The sequence below is a fragment of the Zonotrichia leucophrys genome, chromosome 1A (genome assembly GCF_028769735.1).
Source record: "Zonotrichia leucophrys gambelii isolate GWCS_2022_RI chromosome 1A, RI_Zleu_2.0, whole genome shotgun sequence".
Lineage (NCBI taxonomy): Eukaryota > Metazoa > Chordata > Aves > Passeriformes > Passerellidae > Zonotrichia > Zonotrichia leucophrys.
Window position 1 is genome coordinate 50,274,659 of NC_088170.1, and position 15,282 is coordinate 50,289,940.

General features: G+C 38.6%; 1 protein-coding gene across 8 annotated transcripts in view; it reads right to left on the reverse strand.

Moving 5' to 3' along the window:
• The window catches only part of CADPS2 (calcium dependent secretion activator 2), a 284,215-nt gene that overhangs the window by 138,661 nt on the left and 130,272 nt on the right, over positions 1–15,282 (reverse strand). For all 8 annotated transcript variants that reach the window (XM_064702731.1, XM_064702734.1, XM_064702728.1 and 5 more), the window contains exon 7: positions 7,202–7,313. In XM_064702731.1, coding sequence (XP_064558801.1) covers positions 7,202–7,313 — 112 coding nt within the window. The remainder of the gene's footprint in view (positions 1–7,201; positions 7,314–15,282) is intronic.

The window sequence follows — 15,282 nt, forward strand, 5'->3', positions numbered from 1 at the left end:
TCATATGTTTCTGTACTACATCATATATTCCTGAAGTTTATTTTATTTTATTTTATTTTATTTTATTGTTCATACACCTGCGGATATCACCATGGTAGTTTATTCAGCAACAGCACAGAGCATTATGAGTTTTTAGTATAGGAAAGTGTTTACCATAATTATACTAACAGGTAATCAACATTAAAAAGTATAATGAACTATTAATGACTAGAAAGCTACATAGCAAACACAGCTGCTGTGCATTGCATTGCTTCAACTCATTTAAGGCAAATTAATAGTATGAGAACAGCGTGGGTTGAGATAATTCAGTAAATTTAATCATCTCATAATCATTAAAAAATACTTGACCACGTGTTCCAATTACACCTAGCATTACATTTCCTCAGACCACACAGTAACTAAAAAAGTGTCAAGTTCCCTTCGTGCCCCTCCACATCTGGATGAAAAATAAACACGAAAATTTTAAATATCATAGAGCATAACTTGTAGGCATTTGTGCAAAGTGATGCTCTGAAAATATTGTTTCTTAGCTGTAAATGACCGAAAATGTTTCTCTCTTGACCTTAAAAGCTGACAGGTAGAAAGACAGGTTGAAGCTAATATCACTTGACAGCTGAACTAACCACCATTTTTGTGATTCCATTATTTATTTAGGTCCCCAGCTGGATCATAATAAAAAAAAAGTTAATTTAAGTACACCTGAGCCAATCCAGAAAGGCCATTATTAATTCTATTTTTGGCACATTGATCATATCTTCTTTTAAAGGTATGAAAGAAAGGTTGAGTTGTCCAAAGTACTCTAAAACTGGGGGCGTTCTTGCTTTCTCAGAGAAGGTAACTGAGCAAAAGATTCAGAGTCAAAAGTTCTGTGCTGAAGTATCTCCTACTGGTACTTCCATGTTGAGATAAAGCTATCAAGCTAACCATTCCAGGCTGCAGTTGTCCTGTTATCAAAAAAATATGCAGCCTTCAAAAGGGACTCACAAAGGCAAGAGGCAAACAGACTAGCAAGACCCTGGGAAAAATCAAGAGTCAAGATATTCTCTACATTTTCCCCCACCTGACGCCTGTGGCTGCATGTCAGCCAACTTATGTCCTCACATTCTGGATGCTCCCCAGTCCCCTACTTCCACCAAACCCCATGATATTCAACAGCTGAACCCAAGTGATGGAGTTACCACAGTTCTGACCCAAGTATTTGAGGTGAGAAAGATTGTTCAAGTAGGGATGATCTAAGACATATTCTGAGATCTTAGACTCTGGGCACCAGACCTTGGTAATTATGGTAATTCTGAGTTGACTGTGTTGAGTTTTGGCTCACTGTCACAAGCAAAAGAGATGAAAGTGAAGAAGATCTACATCTTAATGCCCTGGCTGAAGAGGCAGGGGATGTTTAGCATGTTATTACAGAAAATTGTTATCTAGCCTTCAGTACAGACAGATCTGTGTAAAAAAGAAAGATGCAGCCTATCCACAGTCTCCTCTTCATAACACAGCCTGGGTCATCTTCAGGAAGCAAACCAAACCTCAGCCTAGCCTCATCCCCAGGGATGTTACTGATGCAAGGGGCTGCCCTGGTGTCTCCCAATCCTGCTCTGTGCCCTGATACCCCAGGGAATTGTTCCTGCTTCTGGCATCCAGCTTCCTATCCTTTCTTCAAACTCCATAGTCTCCAACAGGAAAACTGAGACAAAAGTTCTCATGTCTGATGTGCTCTTTCAGAATACAAATGGCCCCAACTTCACTTATGGGACATCTGATTTTGAAAGAAATGTCCACTGACTCTTCTCAAGACATCTTCTGCCCTAACTTGAAAGTTTGGAGCTGTTCTGTGTTGTCAGCCCCCTTCCCAAAGACTGGCTGATGCCAGAAAGGCAGAAGCTGCTGTCAGGGTGACAAGAAGCTCAGCTGAATGCCCCAGCAGCAGCCTGACAAGCACAGCACTGCACTCACTTTCCCTGAGCATTAAGTCATGACTCCCTGCTGCCAGGAGGATGAAGAAAAAGAAGCTAAAGAAGAGACTCAAAATTGGAGGTAGAAGGGGGAAAAGGAGATGTCTCTCTTGAGAATATTTCCCTTACAAAAGTTATCATCTTGGGAACCCCTAAAGAATGGGTTAATAAGAGCTCAATCACAGAGGGAGTTTATGAGTTTTCCATGCAAGATCTATCATCTCACCTACTGAGTATCTCTTGCTTTTTGGCTATGATTGCATTATGGCTGAAACACCAAGACAAGGCTTTGGGTAACAGGTGGTAAAAAAGAAACAAAAAACAAGAGAAATTGAATAGGCACATGGTGAGAGAGGTATCTAGAATACTGCTGATGAAAAAGAACTGGGAAGACTTCACAATTTATACAATCACCCTCTGTTGATGGTGCTGGCCGAACACTAACCCTAACAGGCCTTATATGAGTCCTTCCCAAAGAGGCTCTCCCCCACATCTAAGAGAGACAAGGCCTGAATGCAAAACATCTCAAGCATTTTCAACGAGAGGCACTCTCAAAGAAGCTACTGAGAACCTCGCCGTTAAAATGGAAACAATAACACTCAGACATCACAGAGTGCTGACAGGCAAACTACTTGGGGAGCAAGAGACAAAGCAGGAGTGGAAGCAATCTCTTATAATTTTCCACACTTAAAAAAGAAAGACAGAAGAACTCAGGGCTGAGAAACCACAGTAGTTTCAAAGTGCGATGGAGAAACACAACCCCCAGGATGGCAGGCTTTAAATTAACAGTCACAGAATGAAACTGTCTCTGCTCAGGGGCTCTTTGAATGTGGCACAGAAGAAAAACAACAACTGCCCAGTGCAGTCGACATTCAGAAACCCATCAATCCTGTGAGTATAGGTAGCTAGCCAGTACTGCTATTTTATAATTTTAAATCAAACACAGACTAACAGCACTAAAGGAAAAAAAAACAAAAAGCATAGTTGCACAGCTAATTATTGCTGGTTGCAGCTAACTGTGACACGCAGGCTGTGAGAGAATAGTTCTCTTTTAATTGAATAGTCAGAGCAACAAGGCTGAAATATTCTTATATTCAAAAAGTATCAGCGATCAAACACCACCTGCTGCTCTCACATTGTAACCACATGTGTGCTAAGCACGCACAAGGGCTGTCACTTTGAATTACTTACTAGGTCTGAACATCTTTATACACAAAGTACTGAACAAGCAAAAGTGGTGTCAGATCCCTGTGTTTCAGAAACCACCAGGCTGATTTTTTTAGACGTAGTTACATCAAACTCTGAAGGCTTCTTCACACTTTCTCAGCTGTTGCACGTACAAATGAAACATCAATTCTGCCTTCTGCATGCACATACAAAAATTATTCAAGCGGCCAGATCAGTATCAGTCACATAAAATCTGTACCACAAATTTCAAAGATCTTTGACTTAAGCAAGTCCTTCACATTTCCTCATTAGAATAAGTTTAGCTTCAAAAATGCAGCCTGTTTCCCTTTCTAGAAGTTAGTCAGGGATTCAATTCACTGTATGTAGAGGTCTGCACAAACAGACACACACCACTCCAAAAGCTCATGTTCTGCAGAACCCAAATCCAAATAACATCCTTTCCCCTTTTGTGCAGCACACATCTCTGTTTTTCATTTCAGTGAAAAACTGAATTTGTACAACTGTTCTCCAGTTTGGGTAGAACAGAGAATAAATATTAAGATTTATTTTTGTTTGAAAGCGTTCAGCAGGAAACCAGAAGAATATCCTGCAGCAAGCAATATTTCTCTTGGGATTCACAACCGGATGTATTGGTATTTTTGGAGGAAGACAGCCATATCAGACAAGGGACATAGCAAGCATTACTTACTTCCTTTCAGTTAACCACGTCTTAAATGCTTTGAAGGGAAAAGATGTTAAATACAGACATCAGCCTTTCTATCACTTGGTGCTGACCTGCAGAGGTTGTGAGCCTGAGTTTTCAAACATGGAGTATAAAAAGCTGCAACCATGATCTGTCTCTCTGCTGAAAGCACTGGCCTGCATCCCCTCTGCTCCCCAATGAGCTAATTAATTACTTTCGGAAATAAGCGGTGACTTCCCTGCAAACAAGGGGCCTGCTGATATCAGGGTCTACATCTTAAGTTCACAAGTTAGAGACATCACCACCCACTGATGGGTTCAATGGAAATACCTTCTCCTCTACAGTACTGGGGACACCTTTGCTGACTCCATATTTCATACTTTAGATCTCTTTTTCTAAAAATCTGACCCCTTGGTGGCAGAAGAAACCTTTTGGTATGTGATGGAAGTTCAAAATTCCAATCATGTAACTTGATGCTGCCTTATATTTCTAATTATAGATTAAACAGAACAAAACCTTCAGGATAACTGCAAGGTATTGGAAATGCAAGCTTCAGTAATGTAAAAAAGTGGTATCAGGTCAAGACACACACTTTTAAGAAAGTACTTGACAGATGAAAATTAATGTCCACAGTAAGCCTACCTCAGAAGGGGAAGGTTTGAGTTGAATTATTAAGTACAGGAAAAATACCAGTAGGAAGGATCTTCAGACCTTTTCCAAGGATAAGAAACCTGGCTGAATCAGATGGACTCCTGCAATTGTAATGACATGCATAAAGTTGCCAAACTTTACAAAAATTAAGCTTTTCCAGTGGGATCCCACATATTTTCAAATAATACCTGAAGTTAAAAATCTCAGACCAGAAAACAAAGACATCACCAACAAAAGAAGAGCTTGAAAGCTAAAATGTGTACCACAAGAGTACATAATACTGCAAATTATTTTGTAAAAGTTATGTCAAACCGTCTTCCAGTCTCCCCTGAAGCTAGCAACCACCTCTCACAAATACTCTGGTTATATCAGAGAAGTGACTTGGAAGATTTCTTTTTCTCCTGAATTAAGGAGAAGTTGTCTTTCAGCAACCACAGGTTTTACCAGACCTGGGAGGTGCAGAAAGACAGACACTCAAACAGGCTACTGCACAGCCAACATGCCCTTTTTATGTTACTTTTCACTGCTAAAGACCATGTGCATGTATATAGGATCATTGTGGGAGGTTTCTCTTTTACTGACGTCTTTCTCAGAAAGAATTCTTTGGCAAATCAGGAGTGTATTATACAATAGAAAAGCAGTATCCAGGCATCCCATGGATACTCCTGTTTGCTATTCCCAATCTCAGCACAAGCTTTAATGCAAGGGGGAAAAAAGGTGATGGCCTTTATATTTTTTCACAAGGCGAGGAAAAACAGCAAAAAGAAATTATTTTGATAGGCTTATTTTGGTATAAACTGCCAAATCTCAGAGCATCTGATAAAAGCAAGAAGCAAGTACCAGGAAAGTGAGAATCAGAAATAGAAGATTGCTCTTCCCTACCTCATCTTTTGGAGATCTTGCTTTGTTTCTGGGAAAGCTGGGTCAAACTCCAACAACAGGGCACTGAGGTCACTATCCCCTCTCAATTACTTGCTGTTTTTCTCTTTCCCCTCACCCCTCCCAACCAAGACACTTTCTTTAAACTGCTTGGACTAGCTGACAAACACAGATGTGTCAGAAGGCAGCCAGGAGTGTGCAGGGAGAGGAAAGACTAAAAAACCTACAAACCAACCCTCTGTGGCCACAGGACACAAATAAGGTAAAAGCAATACTCAATATTTTACATTTGAAATGCATTTATTCTTTAAAATTAAATTTGAAATCTTTTTAACTTCCTCTCCTAGAAACTTAGACAAGCTGCAGTGTAAGAAAGCAGACCAAGGTACCTGAACTTTGGCTATTTGAGGTTGCAGAAACAGAGGATCTTGCTAAAACCTGCGATACTTTTAGCCTCTTTATATTGACAATGGTTCTTTTCTTCTCTGACTCCTTGGCAATGAGTATGCTGGCTACTGTTCACAATGGCCACATAGTCCCTCCTCCACTGTCCTTCACCTTGGCATTTGACTTCCCTTCTGCTTCTTTGAAAGGACTGTGCAAGGAGGGACAGAGACAAAACTCCTCTGTGGTTAGTAACACCATGCAATTTCACCCTTTCAGTGTCTCTTTTACTGCTCTGAATCCAGATATTGGTGACTCTGGTTTGCTCAGTTGCACACTGTGGCACCTCTGTGCCTGTCACACTGCCTTCCTGGCTCTTGCCAGGGCATTACTTCTGTGGGAACCTTCTCCATGCAGATCCCACCTACACCTTGACCAAGTGACCCTGGAAGCCCCTTAGAAGGATATGAGATGAGGCAAGAAGTAATCCTGAAGACACAGTCCTGACTTTAACAAGTGACACAATGCATGGGACAACGTGTCTGAGCACAACCACGTGTGCTCAGAAGACACAAAGTGCAAAGAGCCCTGCTCTTTCCAATGAGCTTGCTTGTATGAATGAGAAACAGCCAGGACTCTGATTGTAGAACTAAGCATTAAAATGTGAGCTGTCTTCCATGTGCTACATGGCAGAGGGGAAAATTTCAACAGGAGAAGAGGGGGAGATTTGCAGAGCCTCTATGCCTCATTCACCCTACTGTCTTCTTTCTACGATACGTTGCACTCACTAGCTCTTGATTTTGGCCTAAGAAGGATAAATTGACAGAATTTGCAGAATAGTCTGAGTTGGAAGGGACCCAGAAGGATCATTGAAGCCAGCTATTAAGTGGATGGCCCATATGGCAATCGAACCCATGACCTTGGCATTATTAGCACTGTCCTCTGACTAACTGAGCCAATATCAGATTATCCTGCCAAGACAGGGAAACACAGAAACGGAGGAAAAGCACACGGAGTACAAGAATAAGCTCTTATTTTACCCTCCCATATTATCCCTCACTCCTCTCCCATTCTGCTCCATCCTTCTACCACTTAAGTCCTCCCTTTCCTTACCCCCATTGTTTGCTACATTTATTATATGCCAAGTCCTACCCCTCTCCCTTCCACTCCTAATTTGAATAGATAAAAGCATTGATATGTCACATAGAAATTAATGCTTTAAATAAGACAAAGAGAACCACTGTGGATGTCGGATGTAAGTTTCTGAAAGGTAATTAAAGTCAACCTACCACGTTTTGAACACTGCTAAAAGCCACACTAACATAAAAAAAACCCTGTTTGATAGAGCCACAGCAAAACAGGCTGGTAATGAAGGCCTTATATCATTTTATGGCACATTTTATCAATATTCACACTTCTACCCATCATTTCTCACATATTTCTCTTCTCTGCACATAATACTCACTCTTCCCAGTTCTTTATCTTCAAGTGCCAGCACCCCGGTGCTTTCTGTAAAGAGTTTTACTTTGACAACAGGCCGAGGGTGAGTAGTGGTGAAATCCCCTTGGGTTCCCCATCTGCAACAAAAAAACCAACAAAATTTAACTGGGGCTGAGTACAGGCCTGAGACTGATAGGACTTTTAATATTTTTGTAGAATATTTATCAATGCACTCTTGGAACTTAATTTTCAAGCTTTAGGAGGAGGAGGGTGGGAAAGAAAATGGAGGTACATTTTTGAACATTCAAGATCAACTATCTACATAGAAAAAATGGCTTTTCTCTGCCATCAAACAAATCAGGGCTTTTCTGTATGACTTTTGTCATAAAATATCAATCCAAAAATTATTAATGGCAAAACTCAAAGAACAGAAATTATATCTTCATAGAGAAAAAAGAATCAAGCAAGAAGGCAAATAAAGAGAGATATATTTTCTATGAAACATATTCACTATCTTCTGCACACCAGTCAAATTAATTTAGCAAAGAACCATGTCGCAATTCACTTCAGGCAACCACAGCATGAATAAATTAGGAGACTTAGGCTGAGAAAATCTTATATTTTATATTATATATTTTACAACTTAGAATGTAGAAAAAACATAAACACAAATGCAAACAATAGGAAAAAATATTATTGGAGTGACTATAGCTCTGCAAAATAATTACTGCTGCAAGGCTCTGTGCTTTTAGAGAACCTTAATTAGGCAGACAGACTTCTAGTCGTTAATCTCTTATCTCAGTTAAGACACTTGGTTTGCCAGCCTTCCCCTCCTCCTCCCTGTGTGTCAGTGGTACATAAAATAAAAGTTATACAAATTAGGTTGCAATTTCCTTCAATGATCTATTTCATTATCCTGGACAACCACATGGAGCTCATTGCATTAACTGATTAAACTGATTGTGATTATGCTAGTAGGTACATACAAAATGCAAAAAGTAAGCACAGCTCCAGTTTCTCCTGCTTTTGTCCACTGTGTGAGATAAAATAATAAAATAAAGAAAACAGAAGACCTTAAGAGTATGCTCTATAAAAGGATGCATTACACAAGCCAAAATCTTAGGCCCTCATTTAGGAAAAGCAATAATTTTCATTTACGTTCAAGAATACACAATCTCTCCAGTATTGCAACGTGAACATAAAATAGCAATTTTCCAGCAAAGGGACCTATTAGGCAAAAGAAAATGCTTCAATTAGCATGAGTTGCAGACTTCAAGACTAAATCTAGAAAGTAATATGCAATCAAAACCAGAAAGCTTTAAGGAAGCAGCAGTTCTGTATAAACAAGTCCTACAGGTGGCTGAACATGCCTGACTCTGAAAGGGAGGTTCACCACAAATTAATCGAATCTTGCACTAATTTCTGTCTTCTTCACTCTGATTAGGTTAGATAGATGCTTAATCTGTCTGTGATGTGCATAGCTTTAGCCTCAGCAAAGTGGTAATAGAAACAGGAACTCTGACAAATTACCTTCCTGAGTGAGAGAAAACCTGTTTATGACCTGATGATAGATCCTACAAATTCAGAATAAGACAATGCCTAGCACTACTGCTTCTCCCTGTGGTGGTGCCAGGGGTAGGTTTTGTCACAATACAGAAATGAAATTTCCAAGGAGAAAGCACCTTTATAAAAGATGAGGTATCTGTATTTTTAGTTCAGCCTCCAGATCCCAGTATTCAGGAAGCATGCTGCCTTGAATTTGGAAACATAATCTAAGCACTTTGATAGCTGCCCCTTCTCTCTCAGCTGTCAGGTTTGCTTGTCCCTGAGCTTCCAGAGGCATTAAATTGTGCATGCCATATTGGACAGCACCACAAAAAAAACCCCCAAAAAAAACCCCCAAAAAAAACAAACCCAGGAGAGACTCCCATTAAAATAACAAAACAAACCCAAACCCTCTCTACAAAAGTCTAGTGCCAGCATCAATTCATACAAAAGAGAAGAGAAAGAAGAGGTCATGCTGATGGGAACAGACCCAGCCCATTCAATGAAGAGAACAGCACCTGCTCAGTTGCTGCAAGCTGAGCAGCAGAGTGTGGTTCAGCATCTGCTGGGGTTTGAGCACCCTGGCATCAAGTTCAAAGAACTTCCTGGAAAGTGGTGCAGCTTTCTTTGGAGACCCAGGCTCCATCTCTGCAGGACACAGCCCCCAGGGATGGGGCACACATGAGCCTAGCCCAGGAAGCTGAGAGAATTTGCTCCTTCTCCAATTTAGAGGCACAGGGATGATGAGAATGGGAGTAATGTGGGGCCATCCACCTGTTGTTGGCACTTACGTAGTACTAGAAATCACCTTTAACATTGAATCTGATCACCAGCCTTGACTGACACCTTTCTCTCATCCCTTGTTTCATCTGCAGCAGTGAGTGAAAATCTTGGGCTGAAAATGAATGGTCTGAATCAATTCCTAAGGCTTAATGTTCATGGTAGAAATATTCCATGCACTTATCTGCATGCTCCTGGATGATTAGGACTTCAGCTGACTCCCATAGCTTCTCAGGAACATTTCTTTGGAAGTGAATTATGTGTCAGAGCTGATTATCAGAGAATTTACTGACTAGGTCTTAATATCATTGCTCATGAAAGAGCTCCTGAGAAATCAAGTTCAGTTAGAAAAGGCAAATCCAAGATTACATCCCTTACTAACACACTTAACTTGTGGGCATCTGATGTTGCCAATATAACAGTAAAGTACACGTAGATCATCCTTATGTTCCTTGTGAATTAGTAGAACACAAGTCCTGTTTCTTTGAAACTTCATGTTTTTGCACAGTATGAATTAATACAATTTGAAATCAGCAGCCAAAAGAGTGGTATCATGTTTATTTTAGTTTGCTCCTTCAAAGAAAGAACATAAGAGACCCAATACTCCAAGCAAACTGACTTTATCTAGATAGATTGAGTTCATCTATATGCTGTACATGTAAAAGCACACTATTATGTTATTATGCATCAGGCAACAACTGAAGCAGAAGTCACAAATGACAGCCTAATCCAAACTCCAACTTGTAATCTAACTTGTATGAATGTTTATGTTAATAAAAATTTGCTTTTTTTTTTGTTGGTATGAAATGAGGTGTAGCAATAAGAATGGCCTTTCTGGCTGTCTTTTGCACTGTCAATGTCTCCCAATAAACTTCAGTTCTGTTAGAAATAAAATTCAGATCTGTAAAGATTGTGCCATGAATATAAAAAGATACTAGGAACTCAATATTTATTAATCATGACCCAAAATAAAGGAATGACTGAGCAAAGCATGCAGGTGTACATAAACTAGCCTATTTTGAAATATCCTTTACTGCTCTGAAATTATATAGGTGTTCAAGATATGTCAGATTTCAACTTTATTTTCTCCCCTGGCTATTTCTTTTATGACAGCTGGCCAGACTCCAGTCAACAAATCAACAATTTGTTTACTCTTCCTGTTTATGAATAACACTTCATTTTAACCAAATTCCATTTAAATGGATGCCACACTTTCAGCTTCTATATCTCAGAGCATAAAAAACTATATCAGATTTTCAGCATACAGATGAATTTAAAATTCATTACAACATACATGCAAACAATAACTTTGAATAAGGTACTGTCCCACCACCAGCTGTGACTAAGAACTGTATAATTAAATTGCATCAATCTTCCCTACTATGCCAAGATTGTAAATACAGTATTCCTAGACAATAAATAAGATTTTACTGAATCACTTGTTATTTCCACTGCAAAATTCCATCAAAATTTTCTCCATACTTTTGGATATTTATTCTAGGTCTATATATCTGTTCAAGGAGCTGGTGAGTTTAATGGTGTAAATAGGTTAGGAGAATACCGAATAATTAATGAAATCAATGCCTGAATCGTAATTATCATTATGAAAATTTTTATCACCATTACTGTGATTTCTTGTTTCAACTATTAGATTTTAGGTGCTAGTATAATCACATCCACTTTGTTTCTCAAAAATTTCATTATTTTCTTCCAAAAAAATTTTGTTGCCTGTAAAATGCATTTTTTGACCCCTATTAAAACATTAATATTTCTGGTTCTTGCATTTCTTAATCTCCCGTGAGAGAACATCTCCTTTAAATTCAAAAGATAAGCTGCTATAGGTCAGACAAATCAGGGCCAAGTTTGGGTTTGCACCCTGATATTTTTCCTGAAGAAAATACAGTACTTCCCAAAAAATATTTTTTTGCTGAACCACATACATGGAAGTCAACCACCACACAAAAGACTGTTCACATTATTTGCAAGACAAAAATTTTTAGATTGCTTAACGGAACTACTTCCTGTTTTAAATAGGAACTAACAATGTGGTATCCAGAATCTGAATGCTGAATTTAAAAAAGCTGCTTTTATTTATATTTTAACTTTCAACATCAACAACTGAAATGTTTTCTGCATGAAAATAAATCTTACAGCTGACTTTTACTTTTCATACAGCTGAACCTGTAGGTTGAAACCTGGCTTTCTGTGAAAAGAGATGCAATTCCTTCATGCCATTTAGATCTTGTTTGAGTCAAAGTATGTTGCAGGTAATTTACTTACAGCTTGCTCTGCTAGGAAGCTCCAGAAGGAAGGATGGAAGAAAGGATGAAAGATCAAGCAAATTAATTCATGTACCTTATGAAATTGTTATTTGCAAACAGTGTACCTTTAGTAAATCTTAACTACAAAGAAAAATGCAATGATTTGTGTTTGTAATAGCATATGTTTTAACTAGCAAATGTATGCAAATGACGGAAACAAAAAAACAACCACCTCCACACCTTTGGAAGAGCCATTGATTTTTGAGTACTGGTCCAAGAATGTGAACAATGTTGGTGCTGGAAGTGTTCAGATGGGAAGTGCAAAATTTTAGACAAAACAAGTATGTATCTCATGCAGTATTTCTATTAAGTAACTACCATTGCAGCATGATTGTTTTTTTGTCTGTTTAAATCTTGCTAGATAAACTGCTCCAAGTAACAATAATTTCAACACTAACTGCTGCAGTGAGCGCACAGCACTTTTAGCAGCAGCCCATGTAGCAGACTGGATACCTCTAAAAGTACCACCTTTAAGTCTAAAAAAAGCCCCTAATTCTGCCTCTTCAGGCTCTCATTTCACCACATAATTTTCCTCCGTTTAAATAATTTTTCTGCTTTTACCTACTCATTCTCCTTACTATAGAAACTGCAGTGATTTGATGTTTGTTCATCTTTAACCATAAGCCACAGTCTTTTCACCATATTTCTCTGCTGCTGTCAGAGGTACGTGGGTTGATATAATAATTAGAGACAAAATACATTGCCAAAGTTTATTTCCCTTCACTGCAAAAGTACCTACTGCCAGCAAGAAGGTGAATGTTTATTTCAGCTGAAGATTTATCACTGTGTCACAGAAACCCCTCTAAGGGAATTTATTCTTCTACTTCAGTTTGGAATGCATTTCATACACTGGAAACAGCAGCAAATTTCTCTCTCAGGTTTTCCATTTAACTCATGGTCTCTGTTAGTCAAAACTTTTTTTATGAGATAATGGGAGTGAATGTAATAAAATTTATTATTCTAAGTAAAAATCTAGAAATTTTATTTTAGCCCTGTTTATTGGAATACTTTATTTCTGATAAAATACCAACTCTACAGAATTTTTACACCATTGTTTTGTCCTCAGCAATATGGAAATCTCACTTTTAAAACTAGTACCAGAGTGTATTAGTCTCCTTGGTGCCATCTTTTGCATCGTTCTGGGTTTGACTTTGGGTTTAAGTCTTCTGCATAACCTCAACATGTTTCTTATCTGTAAGTTAAATTACCTTAAGAGGCCTTCTGGAAGAGTTTTCTTATTTGCTATCCAAACAGGGATGTGGACAGAGGTGGAATGAGCAGGAAGACCCATCCAAGCCAGCTTGTTAAGCATTTTACTGCTCCACAGGAGTAAGAGATTCACCAGCCCTTCATCTTTGCACATCCTGGAGCTGGACTGCAATTAGTATGTTGAGGTCTCTGCAATATCTTTGTGTTTCAACCATGTCAAGAACCTACCAACTCTGTTTCTACTTTGTTTAGAAACCAACTTTAACTGTATAAAACCAGGTATCTTAACCCTCAGGTTAGAAATCACACTCACAGTGCAAGTTGTATGAAATACCAGAAAACTAAAGGAGGGAGGAGGCTCAGCACCCCCTGACACATGCAAGTACACTGATACATTGAAGCACTTCAAATGCGGGTCTGAAAAACCTTCTGTTGTTAGTGAAGGATTGTGTGAGTGTGGAATTTATGAAGTGATGCACATTACTATGTCCAACTGCACAGACACAGAGAGAGAAAATGCGAGACCGCGAGCCAGGCACTGTACCAGCAGTGCAAGTCACCCCCAAGCAATGTGACAATAAATCTATAATTTGACGAGGAGGCTCCACTCACACAAATAAAAATAGAGTTAAATCCATACTTATCTGATTTTGGTGTTTTTACTGAGACTCCTAAAGAGAGTATTAGTTGGTGCTAATTGCTACTTGTTCTTCCCCGCTGATACTTGGAAAAATATCACAAGCATTTCATTTTCTCTTCTGAGCACAAAATTACTCATCCATTTGTTAATGATTGACACCAGGATGCTACACTGGAAATCACAGATTTAACTCTAACAGCTGTCTCATACAGCCCAAAAGCATGTTTAGTTTTTGTTATGACTACCATACAAAATAATAAGAACATTGAAGCTTCTCCCTTTGAAAAAGGGTATTGAAAGGTGCTGCACATGCAACAGAAGTCTATTGTGCACCACTAAGAATTTAACAGGGTAAAGACCATTCCTTATATGCAACATTACAACCACTATTTTTATTTATTTAGTTATTTAGTTATTTAGGTATGCATTCTCCAGTACATCAGTGAGATCTGGAATTAATGCTTGCAACCCCAAGGGAAAGAGCTTGTATTTCTATAATGCTTAGAATGGGATTTACATTGTTAATGCTTTCCGTGGAAAATAATTTTTTGTTTCTCTATTTCAAAATTACTCATTTATTTTAATGGAAGAACAAGGAGCATAATTTGCTCGCTCAGAGCAAGCACATTAAACTGCAGCTGAAAAGCAAGGCATAAAGAAAGTGCTAAACAAATCATAAAAACCTTTCACAGTAGAAGCACAGAAAAGCTCCACACTCAGGCAAACTGAACCAGGAGGTAGCCATGTGTCTGGCCTTTCATTAATGACCTTACCTAATCTTTTGTGATTCTGTTCTTCCCTGTGTTACTATGATGCCACTATTTTATGCACAAATCTTGAGGAGAGCTACAGATTCATTGTTTTACAATCCCTATTGAAGAAACACTGATACTCTGTATAAAGGCTTTCTCTATTTAGCTACTACCTTTTGGACTGTAGCTACTGAAGGAAAATGACAAAGGCAATGGTTTTAACCCTGAGGTTCCAATCAAAGTGTTCCTAAAGCCACAAAATGTAGATAGCAGAAAAATAAATTGTTCTACAGAGGTGAATGACATGAGAAAGGGAAAGTGAAAAAGGAAGTCCTGGTATAAGTATGGAAAGTCACACAATTACTTTTAAATGTCACCTTTGATTCCACCTAAGCTGAGTCTACACTACTGTCTTTTACCCTTTATCATTTATTTCTGTCTATATGGGAACTTTTGACCCAGCACACTAATAGTTTGAAATGCAGAATAACAAACCATCTCTTCAGCACTTTCCTTCCAGAAAATCTGTGTCCAGCACCTGCAGCTGCACACACCAAGCAGCCCATTGCTTAACTTCTCAATGCTTTGCTGAGCCACTGTCTAGTGCAGTCACTAAAAAAAAAAAAAGTAATTGTTTGGGTAATTTTTCCTTTTTCTGTGGATTCAGCAGCAAAATTAAGGGGTTTTAGGGTGATTGCTACAAAACACTGGAAATCCCTTCTTGGAACTTTTTTCTCAAGGAACAGAAAGCTCCAAAATGTAATTTCAGCAACAGCAAGGATACACTGTTTAGATGGATATGCTATATTGTAATGCTCCTTTATACAACTAGACTAATATGAAAGGAAAAAAAGAATAA